At 45.8% G+C, this 14,973-nt stretch overlaps 1 protein-coding gene across 2 annotated transcripts in view; it reads left to right on the top strand.

Annotated features, from left to right (window-relative positions):
* Positions 1-5,723: 5,723 nt before the first annotated feature.
* Positions 5,724-14,973, top strand: part of ERCC4 (ERCC excision repair 4, endonuclease catalytic subunit) — a 33,627-nt gene continuing 24,377 nt past the window's right edge. The window contains exons 1-4 of one of the 2 annotated variants that reach the window (XM_072753827.1): positions 5,724-6,001; positions 8,943-9,123; positions 9,710-9,825; positions 14,139-14,334. In XM_072753827.1, the coding sequence (XP_072609928.1) occupies positions 14,294-14,334 (41 nt within the window). In that variant the 5' untranslated portion in view covers positions 5,724-6,001; positions 8,943-9,123; positions 9,710-9,825; positions 14,139-14,293. The remainder of the gene's footprint in view (positions 6,002-8,942; positions 9,124-9,709; positions 9,826-14,138; positions 14,335-14,973) is intronic. The other variant, XM_026003137.2, reaches the window with a different exon arrangement.

Genomic DNA, 14,973 nt, shown 5'->3' with positions numbered 1-14,973 from the left:
TAAAGTATTGTTGCAACCAACAGACACAAAACTCCTACTGTCATCGAGAGGGATTGAGCCAAGAGTATTGTGAGTTTATGTCAAAGGGATGCATATGCATGGAAAAGATGGAGACCATATGAGCCACATGTTCAAGTCTAAATGATTCAGGATGGTATTCACGGCCTGCCGAGGGCAGGCATCTAAGGAGGCAATTGGGGGAGGGGTATCCACAGGTTTATTTGTTTTTTAATCATAAATTTATTTTGTATTGGTGTTCAATTTGCCAACATACAGAATAACACCCAGTGCTCATCCTCAGGTTTAGAAGTCAGGTAGACTGCTCCTTACTGCAACTTAGTCGGGGACCTTGGACAAGCTACCTACCCTCTCTATGTCTTATTTTCCTCACTTGTAAAATAAAGAAAATAATAGTATCTACCTTATTATCTTAGTGGACACCTCTTAATGCCCCAGGACACCTTGATCTCTGAGGAGGATCACAGTGGTAGAGGGAACACCCATCCCCATATAGTGGGAGAAGAGAGCTGAATAGAGCAAGCTAGAGCCAGGACAGTGGTTAGCGATGTGCTTTGCACATGCATATAAAAGTCTAGCCATAGTGTCTGCACACAGCAAGGCTACAAGGCATATCTATGCCTTGGATATTGTTACCATGGTTAGGTCACTTGACCACCGGTTTCTAGCTGAGCAGCTGTCCTAACCCGCATGATCATAAAAGCACACTGTAGATCACTGTTTCTCAATTATTTTGTTCATTACCTTTTAAGACATTATTTCCTCTAATTTTTCCTAATTGCCTTCCCCATGAGATTTTAATATGGCAGATGTATTGCAGTTCTATGCATTATGGTTAATTTCGTGTGTGAACTTGGCTGGGCCATGAGTTGCAAACCCCACCCCTAGTGTACAGACTTGGGGGAAAGGAGTCGTAGGCTCTGGATGGGAGGCTCTTGGCCAAGCAAGACTGTGACATGTGGCCTCTGAGGGCCCCTTCTCTCAGGTCTGCCCACCCAGACCGTGGACTGGACACCTTCCCAGGCGGCCAGACCCAGGACTTCGGGCCCCACCTAGAAACCTCCTGCTTGCTCTTCATTCCCAACACCCTCATCTTATTCAAGTTCTTGATCTGCACCCTCTTTATTCCTCCACATAAAACTTCTAGTATTCTCTTTTCCTTTCATAATAATCTTTAAAGCATTTTAAAACCAGACACAACCATGGGCTACGTTCTCCTTATCAGAGGAATCAGAGGACAGGGGTGATCTGAGCATCAAATGCTCCTTGGCAATAAGAGGGAATGTTTGTGGTTTTTGTTGTTGTTGTTGTTGTTTTAAGATTTATTTATTTATGATAGAGAGAGAGAGAGAGAGAGAGAGAGAGAGAAGGGAGAAGCAGGCTCCATGCCGGGAGCCTGACACAGGACTCGTTCCCGGGACTCCAGGATCACGCCCTGGGCCAAAGGCAGGTGCTAAACTGCTGAGCCACCCAGGGATCCCCGGAATGTTTGGTTTTAATTCTTACGGCGATGTGTGTTTCAGGTCCTAGAATGGGTTGGATTGTTTTATCACAGTTGTCATGAAGTTTCTGAATGAAAATTGGTTGAATCATCATGTCCTGCTATATTCTTCATCTCAGTGACTCTAACAATCACATGAAGTAGGTCCTATTATGATCCCCATTTTTTAAAGACTTATTTATTTGCAAGAGAGAGAGAGAGAGCTCACACCAGTGGTGTGGAGCTGGGGGAGGGAGAAAGAGAATCCCAAACAGACTTCATCCTAAGTGGGGCCCAAGTGGGGCTCCATCTCCCAACCCCAAAATCATGACCCAGCCAAAACCAAGGTTCTGATCCTCAACTGACTACGCCACCCAAGTGCCCCTCTTAGTCTTAACAAGCTTTTAAACCAACTCTTAAACCAACACAAGCAAACTCTAAGAGACTCAAGGGATCCTCAACTGACTACGCCACCCAAGTGCCCCTCTTAGTCTCATTTTAAAGATGAGGTAACTTAGGCACAGAGAGGTTAAGTAACTTGCATGAGGTCACACAGCTTATAGGTACCTAAGCTCAGTTTCTAGACCAGGTCTTTCTGACTTAGAGCCTGAACTCTTAAACCAACACAAGCAAACTCTAAGAGACTCAAGGGTTATTCTGGCCCTAGGATAGGAGTTAATGCTGGGAAGCATTCGCTCTTTATCCACCTTCTGAACTTAGCAGGCATTCCACTTAGGTACATGAAAGGCTGGGGTTGCTAAGAGAAATTGCAGGGCCAGTCAAGCTAAGTTTAACCAAGGTTGCTTGGTTCCATCCCAGGTCAGAGAGGGAAATGATGCCTAATCTCATTCCTAGCCCAATGTCAAAGGCCAAAGGCCAACAACCTGCCCTGTATCCTCACAGGCAAAAAAAAAAAAAAAAAAAAAAAAAAACTGAAACTTACAGAGTGACTTGGAAGGGAGGTGGCTTTGGTAATCAGAGTAGTCTAAAAAATAAGGAAAGGTTTGCAGAATTATTGTGACAGAGGCACAGGAAAAGAGGATGGAGACAAAGAATCCCATCACCTTAAGTTGAAAACCTTTGCCCAGGGAAAAACTAAGAGATTGAGACAGAATCTGTGAAAATTTATAAGTCTGCTTCCCCAGATACCAAATTTGGCACTAAGTGTTGCCCACCACACGCATAGTAAATCTAGAAGTCACAAGATAATAATTTTTAGTGCTGATGAAGTATTTATATAGCACCTGGGAATTGGAATTGGTTTTATTATAAAAGAAATATAAAAGTTCATGGTAAGAGAGACCAACAGAAGAGGGGAATAAAATAAAATGTAAAGGTCTTACTCTGATGCCAATCACTCTTTTCAACTCCCCAGAAGCAATTGCTTTTGTTAAGAAATTTAATTCCAGAGCTCTCCTATGCAGTCATGGGAAAATATTGTTTGTTTGCTAATGTCTTTAGACAAAGGGGACCATGCTCTCCATCAATGTTTTGCAACAGCTTTTTTTTTCTTTGTAAATAATCACATGTATTGGGTAGCTTGCCACATACAGCTTTTTAATATCTGTACTATACCCCACTTATCAGAGATGCATAATGAGACTTTCATTAGTCTCCTACTATTGGACATTTAGGTGAAATTCTGAGAAATAATGATAGTTCACAAAATGGTTTGACAAATAAACATCTTCATACACAAGCATCCACTAGAATATAAGTTCTATGGTGGCAAAGATTTTGCCTCCTTTGTTCACCGAGGAATCCCCAGCATTTAGTACACTGCCTGACACACATCAGGTGCCCAATAAATGTTTATTGAGTGAATACCTCTTCATGTGTATATGTATCCTTACAGATATCTAAATTTTACATATAGGTTGACCAATCACCCTCCAAAATTATCGCTTCCCTATATACTCCCATTTATGTTTTCCTCTGTTTGGTTTTGGTCTTCTGGGAACATCTTCTGGGAACAGCTCAGTATAGTAGAAATAGTGAATGATTGTCTATGTTTCCTATTGCTGCTATAACTAGTTACCATGAATTTAGTGGCTTAAAATGACACACGTTCATTATCATCCAGTTCTGGAGGTCAGAAGTCCAAAGTGGGTTGGGAGGGCTGCATGTTCCTTCTGAAGCATTTAGCGTAGAATTCACTTCCTTGCCTTTTCTGGCTTTGAAAGTTTGCATTCCTTGGCACTTGGTCCCTTCAAAATCATTCCAACCTCTGCTTCCATTGCCACATCTCTTTCTCTGACTCTGACCCTCCTATCTCCCTCTTTCCTTTATATAGACTCTTGTAATTTGCACTGGGACCACCTGATTAACCCAAGATAATCTCCCCATCTTGAAATCACATCTGCAAAGTCCTGGTTGCCACTACATTTGACATATTCACAGGTCCCAGGGTTAGGATATGGACGTTTTGGGGGAGCCATTATTCTACCTACCACAGCTTGGGAATCAGGTTTCAACTTCAGTATTGTCACTTCAACACACACACACACCCTAAAGATGTGTTGTGTTCCTGCTTACTACGTCCCGATCTGAACCTAAGCAATATACTAACTAGCCCAGTGGTCTTGCCCAAATTATATAACCTCCCTGAGGCTCCATTCTCCCACTCTCAGAACTGGAGAGATTAATACTCATTTCATAGGAAATGCTACATGCAGATTATTGCAGGCAAACCTTTCCATTCAACCAGCATTCAGGAATTATTACATGCTGTTTTAATCTAAACAAAATGTAAGTAAAATCCTGGTTAAGCAGTAACAAGATAGAGAAACAGATCCTCTTGCAAACTGCTGACATGAATGTAAATTTGAACGGGCTTTCTAGAGGGCAATGTAGCACTATGAATGTAATGAAATGCCTTGTGTTTGTTCTCTTTATCCCACTAATTATCCATTCTAAGTGTATCTTAGGGGCATAGTTGAATTTATGTACAAAAAATGTTCAGTGAAATATTATTTATAATGGAGGGAGGGACATAGAGACATAAATGTCCACTAATAAGGGATTAGATTAATAAGTGTGGTACATCCTCATTTCAGAAATCTCATCAGCCAAATAAAAGGATTTTGTAAAATACTAAATATTCGGAGGCTTGTTAAATGCTAGTGACAAACTTTGAATCCTGCCTTATCTATTGCCTCAAATCAATAAAAGAAGTGTGTGGTGAGAGTGTACGTATAAAACATTGAACGTGTATATTTTATGATGTTGCAGTGGCTATTTCTGGGTCACGGAATAGCCAGTGATTTTCATTTTCTAACAAGGAAGGCTGGAGGGTAAAGGGATTTCCACATAGAACAGTTCCTCTGGTTGGATTATCAGGCGATCCTCCTATAGAACAAAGACTACCTAAGGTGTCCCTCTAGTGGAAGAAAGGACGGCTGCGGGGACACCTAGCTGCGACTTTTTAAAAATTGCTTATTGTAATCAAGACCTTCCGAGAGAAACAAAAGCCTCAAAGTAGTGAACTCTTCTGATTATTCCACAAAAAAAAAAAAAAAGTTAATAAGGAGACAGAGGCCAATTGCAAAAGTAAGAATCAAACTTCATCGTAGGAAAGGAAAGAAAGAAAAAAAAAACCTTCACCGTAGGAAATAGGTGCTATTAATTCTGAGCGCACCTGGAAGGCTGACGATTATTAGCATTTTCATTGCCAAGGTCAGGGGACTAAGCTCCCCGGATTTAGTTCTCTTCTTCTTGCTTTTGGGTTGCTTGGGTGCTAGTTGTAGATCCAGGCAGCCCAACTCAGACAGAAGGGACAAGGCAAGGGAGATTCACTAAAGGCTCGGGGCTAGAGCCTGAGGCCTGGAGATGACACCTGTCAGGAGCGCTAGCACCTCCTCGGGACTCCAGGACTCTTCGGCTCCACTCGGTTCCTCTTCGGCTAACTTCAGCCAGAGCATCTCCCGGCTTCAGTTCCTCTTCGGCTGAGCTCGGCGGGCTCTCAGAACTCGGGGGGGCTCGGTTCCCTTCGGCTTCCTTCGACCGACGCTCGTCTAGGGCTCGGCTCTCCTCGGCAGAGCTCGGCCCACGCTCGCTTCCGACTCGGCTCTCCTCGGCGAAGCTCGGCTCTCCTCGGCGGAGCTCGGCCCACGCTCGCTTCCGGCTCGGCTCTCCTCGGCGGGGCTCGGCTCACGCTCGTCTCGTGCTCGGCCCTCTTCGGCTCAATTCGGGCTACGCTCGTCTCGGGCTCGGATCTCTTCGGCTCAATTCGGTCCACGCCCGTCCCGGACTCGGCTCTGTTCGGCCGAGCTCGGCCGCGGCCCCGGAAGGGCGCCCATGGAGCCGGGCCTCCCGGCTCGGCCGACGGCTATGGCGCCGCTGCTGGAGTATGAGCGGCAGCTGGTGCTGGAACTACTGGACGCGGACGGGCTGGTAGTGTGCGCCCGCGGGCTGGGCGCGGACCGGCTGCTCTACCACTTCCTCCGGCTGCACTGCCACCCGGCGTGCCTGGTGCTGGTGCTCAACACTCAGCCGGCCGAGGAGGTGCGGCCGCCCGCGCGGGGGTGAGGGGTCCCCGAGAGCGTTGGCGGCCTCCTGAACCGACGCGGAGGCGCTGGCGCCTCCGAGGGCGACGACAGCCCCGAGCGCCGGGGGAGGGCGTTGGACGGGGTCGGGGGCGGCCTCTGAGGCAGATGCAGGTCCCTCACAGGGGCGCGAGGACACGGGAGGGTGGGAGGAGTCCCCAGGCGGACGCAGGTCGGTGACCCGGGTGCAAGGATGCAGAGGGTGGGAGTGGTCCCAAGGTGGGTGTAGGTCGGTGACAAGGGTGCAAGGATGCAGAGGGTGGGAGTGGTCCCAAAGTGGGTGTAGGTCGGTGATAAGGGTGCAAGGATGCAGAGGGTGGGAGTGGTCCCAAGGTGGGTGTAGGTCGGTGACAAGGGTGCAAGGATGCAGAGGGTGGGAGTGGTCCCAAGGTGGGTGTATGTCGGTGACAAGGGTGCAAGGATGCAGAGGGTGGGAGTGGTCCCAAAGTGGGTGTAGGTCGGTGATAAGGGTGCAAGGATGCAGAGGGTGGGAGTGGTCCCAAGGTGGGTATAGGTCGGTGACAAGGGTGCAAGGATGCAGAGGGTGGGAGTGGTCCCCAGGCGGATAGAGGCCCCTGACAGCGGTGCAAGGATGCAGAGGGTAGGAGTGGTCCCAAGTTGGATGTAGGTCGGTGACAAGGGTGCAAGGATGCAGAGGGTGGGAGTGGTCCCAAGGTGGGTGTAGGTCGGTGACAAGGGTGCAAGGATGCAGAGGGTGGGAGTGGTCCCCAGGCGGATAGAGGCCCCTGACACCGGTGCAAGGATGCAGAGGGGAGGAGTGGTCCCAAGGTGGGTGTAGGTCGGTGACAAGGGTGCAAAGATGCAGAGGGGAGGAGTGGTCCCCAGGCGGATAGAGGCCCCTGCAGAGGGTAGGAGTCGTCCCAGGGTGGGTGTAGGTTCCTGACATGGGTGCAGGGACACTGAGCAGGATGAGAGGGGACCCGGAGTAGATGAAGGCTTCTGACACAGGGGATGGTGGGAGGGGCCCTGAGGCCGATGCAGGTCCCTGACAGGGGCACAAGGACACAGAGAATAGGAGTGGTCCCAGGGAGAATGCAGGTTCCTTACAGCAGGTGGGAGGGCTTTGAATGGGGGTCAGATACAGGTCCGTGGCACAAGCTCAAGGACACAGAGGGTAGGAAGGGCCCCAAGGAGGATAGAGGACCCCGACAGGGATGAGAAGGCTTTGAATGGGGGTTGGTAAAGCTGTTGCAAGTCTCTGCCACAGGTGCAAGGACACTGAGGAGTAGGGGTCATTTAAAGAGAATGGGGGCTGAGGGAAGGATTGGCCATCCCTGAAGAAGACAGGGATGTCTAGAGAAGGATGGGGGTAGGAACGATGAGGGAGTCCCCAAACTGGATATCATGGGATCAGAGGAGTGAGATTTCTAGAAGGGAACAGGGATGAGGATGGAGGACTCCCCCAGGGTAATGACAGGATGTGAAAAGAGATGCTGAGGCTGGGGAGAGCCCTGTAGGGAAGGGGAGGCACTGAGGGGGTTCACCAGAGCTGGGGGGAGAGGGGTATTGGGTTTGAAGGGAAGGGAGCTGGAAGCTGAGGATATTGGGGAAGCATACCTGCAGTTAAGGAATGGAGGACCCTGGAGACAGAGGGGGATACACCTGTGCGAAGGCGGGGCTTGGTATTGTGAGGTGGCACAGGCTGGTCTGACGAGTCTGATGAGCCCCTGGGTAGAGCAGGTGGCCAGGAGGAAGATGTCCCCCGAGAAGAATGACCACAGGCTTCTTGAGGCAGAGGCGCTGTCTGGTTTGTCCAGGTATCCCAGTACCTGTCCTAGAGCCTAGCACAGCACAGGGCCCCCAGGAGAGGGAGTGTTGCACTGAAGATACAAAGGGCCAAGGCACCGTGGACATGAAATCCCCTCTGGGGTGGACTGGGACCGAACTAACAGCCTGAAACACTGCCTGGGAAAAGGATTGCTTGTGATCTCACACAGTTAGCTTTCCTGCACACCTGGCTTTGGGGGGAAGTATTCTGTTGCTAGCAGGCTTTTTTTTTTTTTTCTTTTTCTTTTTCTATTTCTTTTTTTTTTTTTTTTTTTTTTTTTTTTTTTAACTAAGGGCTTGTTGTTAAAATGCTAATAACAACTCAGGTGCAGCATGCCTGGGTGGCTCGGGGATCGAGCATCTGCCTTTGGCTCAGTGGGTGATGCTAGGGTCCTGGGATCGAGTCCCAATTCAGGTTCCCCCCAGGGAGCCTGCTTCTCCTTCTGCCTGTGTCTCTGCCTCTGTGTGTGTGTGTGTGTGTGTGTGTCTCCCTCAAGAATAAATAAATAAAACCTTAAAAAAAAAAAAGAAAGAAAGAAGGAAAACAGGTGCAATGATTCCTTAGCGCAAACCCAAAAACAAAACAATAAAATCCTGGTTAAGTGTATATGGTTGGTTGATCAAAATAAATTAATAACTGAGTTTGTATATACCTTACGTGTATTGGCTCACATTTTATCATTCTTCTTAAGATTTTATTCATTTGAGAGAGAGAGCATGAGAAGGAGGGGGGAGAGGGAGAAGCAGACTCCGCTCTGAGCAGGGATCCTGACATGGGGCTCTATCCCAGGATCCCGGGATCACTATCTGAGCCACCCAGCCATCCCTATTGGCTCTCATTTTAAATACAAAGACCTGCAACCTAATAAAAACTGCCCTATATTGCAGCCCGGGTGGCCCAGCGGTTTAGCGCCGCCTTCAGCCCAGGGCGTGACCCTGGAGACCCGGGATCAAGTCCCACATCGGGCTCCCTGCATGGAGCCTGCTTCTCCCTTTGCCTGTGTCTCTGCCTCTCTCTGTGTGTGTCTCATGAATAGATAAATAAAATGTTTTTTTTTTAAAAAAACTGCCCTGTATTAAACAACCTACTAATAAAATTTGATTTGATTTAGGAGTATTTTATCAACCAGCTGAAGATTGAAGGAGTTGAGCACCTCCCTCGCCGGGTAACAAATGAAATCACGAGTAACAGTCGCTATGAGGTCTACACACAAGGAGGTGTGATATTTGCAACAAGTCGCATACTTGTGGTCGACTTCTTGACTGATAGAATACCGTCAGATCTAATTACGGGTAAGAATTTGCAACCTTATTACTATTTGTATGTAAATTGGCACTTTTTTGCGTGTGTCTGTGCCCTCTGCTAAACTAACCTAGAACCTCCTTGTGAGCAGCACTGGATGTTTCTGCTCAACATCGTGCTTCCAGGTGTTAGCGCCATAGCAGACACATTTTGGATGCTTTAAAAGTATTTGTGCCCTGAAATAAGTGACTAAATGAGGAAGTAAAGTAAGAATGATTTGTCCTTGTCTCATAAGCTCATATCTGGTAAATACTTGGCAGTTGTCTGGCATTTGCTTTTAAAACCTAATCCAATTTGAAGTGTTTACAAATATTCTTTGTATGTTTCCTAAAAGATATGGTTTCTCTTTAAAGAGTTTCCCCAAAAAAAAGTTGCCCCCTGCCACCATGATTTGAAATGAAACCAAGTAGTTGCTTAATTATTTTGAGACGTATGGTTTACTTAGCTAAATTGATAATAGAAAAGGAGTTATTTTTCATTGTTATTTGTCCTTTTGAAAACTTTTTCTGATTTTCTCCAAAGCTAACCCGAGGGCCCTACCCCTCTGCCCTCAGATTACCTTTTGCTTCTCCCCAGTCACAGCACTAAAGAACACCACGTTCTCTTCGCCTGTTTATTTGTCTGTCCCTCTCATGAGATAACAAGCTTCATAAGTACAAGGAACAACTTGTTCATCGCGGGCTAAGTAACTGGTACATGTGTTCGTTGGATAAAATGATGCATGAATATACCGTGGCCTTTAGTGAACTTCTGGAGGGCACAGAGACTGTGATTTCATAATCAATACTTCCCACCATGGCCCTGAACCTAGAGGACCCTCAAAAAATATTTCATGAGCAAATGTATGAATGAATGCTTTATGTGGCATAAAGCATTGTGATTGAAGAAAGTGTTGTTATAGTTTTATAGCATTCATGATTAATTGTTCTCAGCCAGGGCCCCCAGGAGGTGAGGTCAGACTCACTTGGCTTTGAAGGGTGAAGCCACCATGTACAAGCAAGTGACTTAATTTCTATAAGCCTCAAGTTTCCTTTTTTTTTTTTAAGGTTTTTTAAAAAATTTATTCATTTGAGACAGAGACAGAGAGCATGAGCTGGGAAGAGAGGCAGAAGGAGAGGGAGGAGCAGACTCCCTACTGAACTGGGAGCCTGTTGTAAGGCTCCATCCCAGGAGTCTGGGGTCATGACCTGAGCCAAGGGCAAAAGCTTGACCGACTGAGCCACCCAGCCGCCTCTCTTTTTTCTATTTCTTAAATTGAGAAAATGGTGCCTCCCAGAGTTATCGTAAGGATCAAGTGAGTGAAAATAAATTGCTCAGTATAGTGCCTGAGATATATTAAACAGTAAAGAATAGCAAAAAAAAAAAAAAAAAAAAAAAAGGCTTTTCATCTCCAGAAATTCTGATACATCGTAAAGTCTTTTACTGTTTGCTGCTTTCTTCTTCAGCTCAGTCTTCGGTTTCTTTACTTTTTAAGTGGATAAAATGGGGGGAAATGTACTGGAACTACCACTAGATGTCAGTATTGCTCTTTTCCTCACCATTCAACCCAATTAGGCAGAGAGCAATAATGCATCAAAAGAAACATCCAGATTATAGTTTCTAGGTAGCTCCTAATTAAAAGCACAAAATTTTGCATCTATTTCTGATCAAGTCCCAACCAAATATGAGGCTGGAGCTGCTGCTGCCCCTTGGCTGAAAGGAATGCAGATGAATGCCAGGAGTAAATCCCTTCAGATTCTGCACCCGGGAGGGATCCACCCCAGAGACTTGTGATGATGCTTTCACCACGGTTCTCACAGACCAAACAGCAGTCCTTGAAGCATCTGACCCTCCAGAAGCTTCTAAATGCCCCCAGCCCTAACCTGTCCCCTGTCACTGCCCAGTAAATTCACCCACCACACCCCACACAAAGGTCCCTGCCAACCACAACTCCTCAGCGGCCAGAGAAGTATCAGTGACAGAAGTGCATAAATGGCTATCCTGACTACTTTCAAAAGACGAGACAGGAGGCTTGTGTTGCTGAAATAGCTCCTGACACCTCCAAATAGAACTCAGAACACACTTTCCACAGCAAACTTAAAAAAAAAAAAAGTTACATGTTAGATTTATGTGCCCAATGCTGTGATTCAGTCTTATATTCATTCAACAAACATTAATTTACTGAGGGTTCCTTGTTTGGCAGGAATGGGGTGGGTGCTGATGATTGGAAAATGAATGAGATGGTGTGGTGGGTGACCTCCTGGGTTAGGCTGCTCCTGGCTTTGAACCCACCTCCACCTTTGCCAAAGGTGTGATCCTGGGCAAGTTGCTTAATTTCTGTATGACTCAGTTTACTCCTCTGTAAATGGAAGCCGGCAACAGTGCCTTCCTCCTGGGATTAGCATGAGGGTGGGATGAGGTCATGTATGTAAAATTCCTCGCGCCTCGCTTGGCACATGGTGAATGTTCTCTGGTCGCTGCTTGTTGTCGTGATGTCCTTATCTTTGAGCGGTTTAGTGGAGGAGCCAGATGGAAAGAAGTAGTGACTCAGTAGAGTATGAGATACAAACTGTTATGGGAGTGTAAAAATGAAATATAAGTAGGCTTTTGTGAGACTACCAGAAATACAGCCTAACTGTGTTTTCATCTTTTTTTTTTTAAGATTTTATTTATTTGAGAGAGGGAACGGGAGTGTGAGCAGGGGGAGGGGCAGAGAGAGAAGCAGACTCCCTGCTCAGCGGGGAGCACGAATCGGAGGTTCCATCCTCGATTGATTTTTTTTTTTAATTTATTTATGATAGTCACAGAGGGAGAGGGAGAGAGAGAGAGAGGCAGAGACTCAGGCCGAGGGAGAAGCAGGCTCCATGCACTGGGAGCCCGATGTGGGATTCGATCCCGGGTCTCCAGGATTGCGCCCTGGGCCAAAGGCAGGCGCTAAACCACTGCGCCACCCAGGGATCCCCATCCTCGGTTGATTAATTGATCGCTGAGTATATGACCCAAGCCAAAGGCAGACGCTTAACCAATGGAGCCACCCAGGTGCCTCTGCTTGTGTTTTCTTGTTGCTGGTTTTTAAAATGGTGGCTAGGTGTGTAGGAAGGGGGGTCCTCAGATGGTATCACTTAGGAAAAACCAGGTTTTGTCCTCAGCACACCCCCATCCCCACCACCACCATCACCACCATCGCCTGGTTTGGAAACTTTAGTTTCCCACTACTTGTCGGATGACCTAGATCAACTTGTTTCCCTCTCCTGATCTCATAATAATACCTACCTCATAGAATTCTCATGAGGATTAAATGAATAACAGTCCGCTTAAGTACCTAACCCTGGTGCCTGAGATGGAATGGTCATTCTCCTCTTCTTCCTCTTCCTGGGTTCCAAAAGAATGACAGTCTCTTGGAGCACATTTTCTTTTTTTTTAATTTTTATTTATTTATGATAGAGAGAGGAGAGAGAGAGGCAGAGACACAGGCAGAGGGAGAAGCAGGCTCCATGCACCGGGAGCCCGACGTGGGATTCAATCCCGGGTCTCCAGGATCGCGCCCTGGGCCAAAGGCGGGCGCCAAACCACTGCGCCACCCAGGGATCCCTTGGAGCACATTCTCTTAAATTGAGGTTCATCTTTTTTCTAAAAGTCCACTTTTATTACTTTAACCTTATATGATACTTCACTCTAGGTCAGCAAGTGTAGCGTAGGAAAGTACTTGGAAAAGTCCAATGACTAGGTCCAGTCTTTGCTCAGTGGTAAATTAGTTTACCTCCATAAACTAATGTATGTATGTATTGTGGTGATTGAAAATCTTTGTCTACAAACATGTTGTGGTTATTGAAAATCTTTGTCTACAGATTCCTAAATAACACTATTAATTTTTACCATATCTGAAAAACAATTTGCTTAGCTAGAATAAATTGTAGCTCCATCTGCCTCCATCCGAAATTTCAACACCAAAACAATAGAATCTGAATCGAGCTTATTGAACTAGTAGAGGAAGGAGTCACTAATCACTTCTAATGCCATTTCCCAGGCTCTAGGAGTGATGTGAACTGATATAAAAACACATAAGCACATTTATGACAAACTTGTATATAAGGTAATTGGCTTGATGTAGGTCTAAAAAACTGAGAATCATCGTAGAATAATTGACTTTTTGATTCAAAAATGATATCTGTGCGCTCTTATGTAATATATGTTCCTAATCAGTAGTCACACTGCATGAAAACGGCATAAATATGTATAATATCATGTGTATATGTTACATATACATACCAGAGATCATCTGCTCCAATACTCCAATACATTTTATACATAAGGAAATATGTAACAGTTGTCTGTTTTTGTGATCTCAGAGGCATCAATCATACCACCCCAGAACACAGATGTAGTAAATACATTCATTAAGGGTTTTTATTTTAATGGACTAATTTATCTCTCAATTGAATATACTCTGATTCCAAAACTTGAATTGTTCTAGTCGGTGATGCAGATGTTGCCCAGACTTCTGAATTGCTATTTTATGTAGTCCACATGTGGTTCACATATAAAAGGAGTGTCAGGGAGCCATTTCGCTTTCAGAAATTCTTCCACTGTGCCAGACACACCCCACCCCAGGGCCTTTGTTCTTTTTGTCTCTTCAGCCCGGAACTCTCTTGGCATACATGGCGACAAGGCTCACCTCTTCGTTTCCATCTACCCTTGGCTCAGACGGGGCCTCAATGAGGCCACCCTATCGACAGTCACCAATCACCACCCCTCCCACACACTCCCTCTCCTCCTCTGATTCACTCTTTCTCCCTAGTAATTATCACTCTACAACCAGCTAAATAGTCTTCGTGTTTATACTGTGTATTGGAAGGACCATGGGGACAGGGATTTACATCTGTGGGTTCACTGCTGTACCCCCAGCGGAGATCAGTGCCTGCCCATGCCCAAGGAGGTACTCAGGAGACATGTGGTGAATAAGTGAATGAGGATGTGCATGACGTTCCATGACTCTTCTCCAATCTAAATTATAATTTCCTCCCAGGCATCTTGGTGTATAGAGCTCACCGGATAATCGAGTCTTGTCAAGAAGCATTCATCTTGCGTCTGTTTCGCCAGAAAAACAAGCGTGGTTTTATTAAAGCTTTCACAGACAATGCTGTCGCCTTTGATACCGGTTTTTGTCACGTGGAAAGAGTGATGAGGAATCTTTTCGTAGGGAAGCTCTATCTGTGGCCAAGGTAAATAGCACATTGCAACACATTTCTGGGAGAGAATCTGCTATAACTTAAATGTGCACTTTAACATGATGTAAAATTACTGTAATTGCACTCCATACATGACAGCCGGGCTCCTAACAAGCACGTCAAATAGAAATAGATGGTCACCGCATCCGTGGTTCTTTTATAAGTAGAGAGCAATTTGATAGTTATTTTTCTGGTAGCACATCAAATCCATCCAAGGGCAGCCACTTTATTCCTTCTTGTACGTTTAGTGAGATCCCCAGAGAATCTAGAGACTCACATAGACAACAGCTTTAGGTGAATTACAGATTTATTGGCTCTAAGACTCCCACTTCACTTTGAAAATTGCCCATTGGGGAATAAAGCACCAAGATTTTGAGGAATTTATATATATGTGTAGGAAAAACTGTAAGGTTTCAGTGTTCAAACATCTTGCACTTATGCTAATACGTATTTTGATTATATTATATGGCATTTACAAAGAATTGCCATAGTCTTTTTCCTCTCCTGATTATACCTTATTAAAGGGATTGGGACACTTATTCTGTGGAGGACCAGATAGTAAATATTTGGGGTTTTGCAGGCCCTGCACTCCATCACAATGATTCATCTCTGCTGTTAGAGCAGGAAAGCAGC

The sequence above is a fragment of the Vulpes vulpes genome, chromosome 3 (genome assembly GCF_048418805.1).
Source record: "Vulpes vulpes isolate BD-2025 chromosome 3, VulVul3, whole genome shotgun sequence".
Taxonomy (NCBI): Eukaryota; Metazoa; Chordata; class Mammalia; order Carnivora; family Canidae; genus Vulpes; species Vulpes vulpes.
The sequence above is the reverse complement of the archived record's forward strand: the minus strand, read 5'-3'. Positions and strand labels throughout refer to the sequence as shown.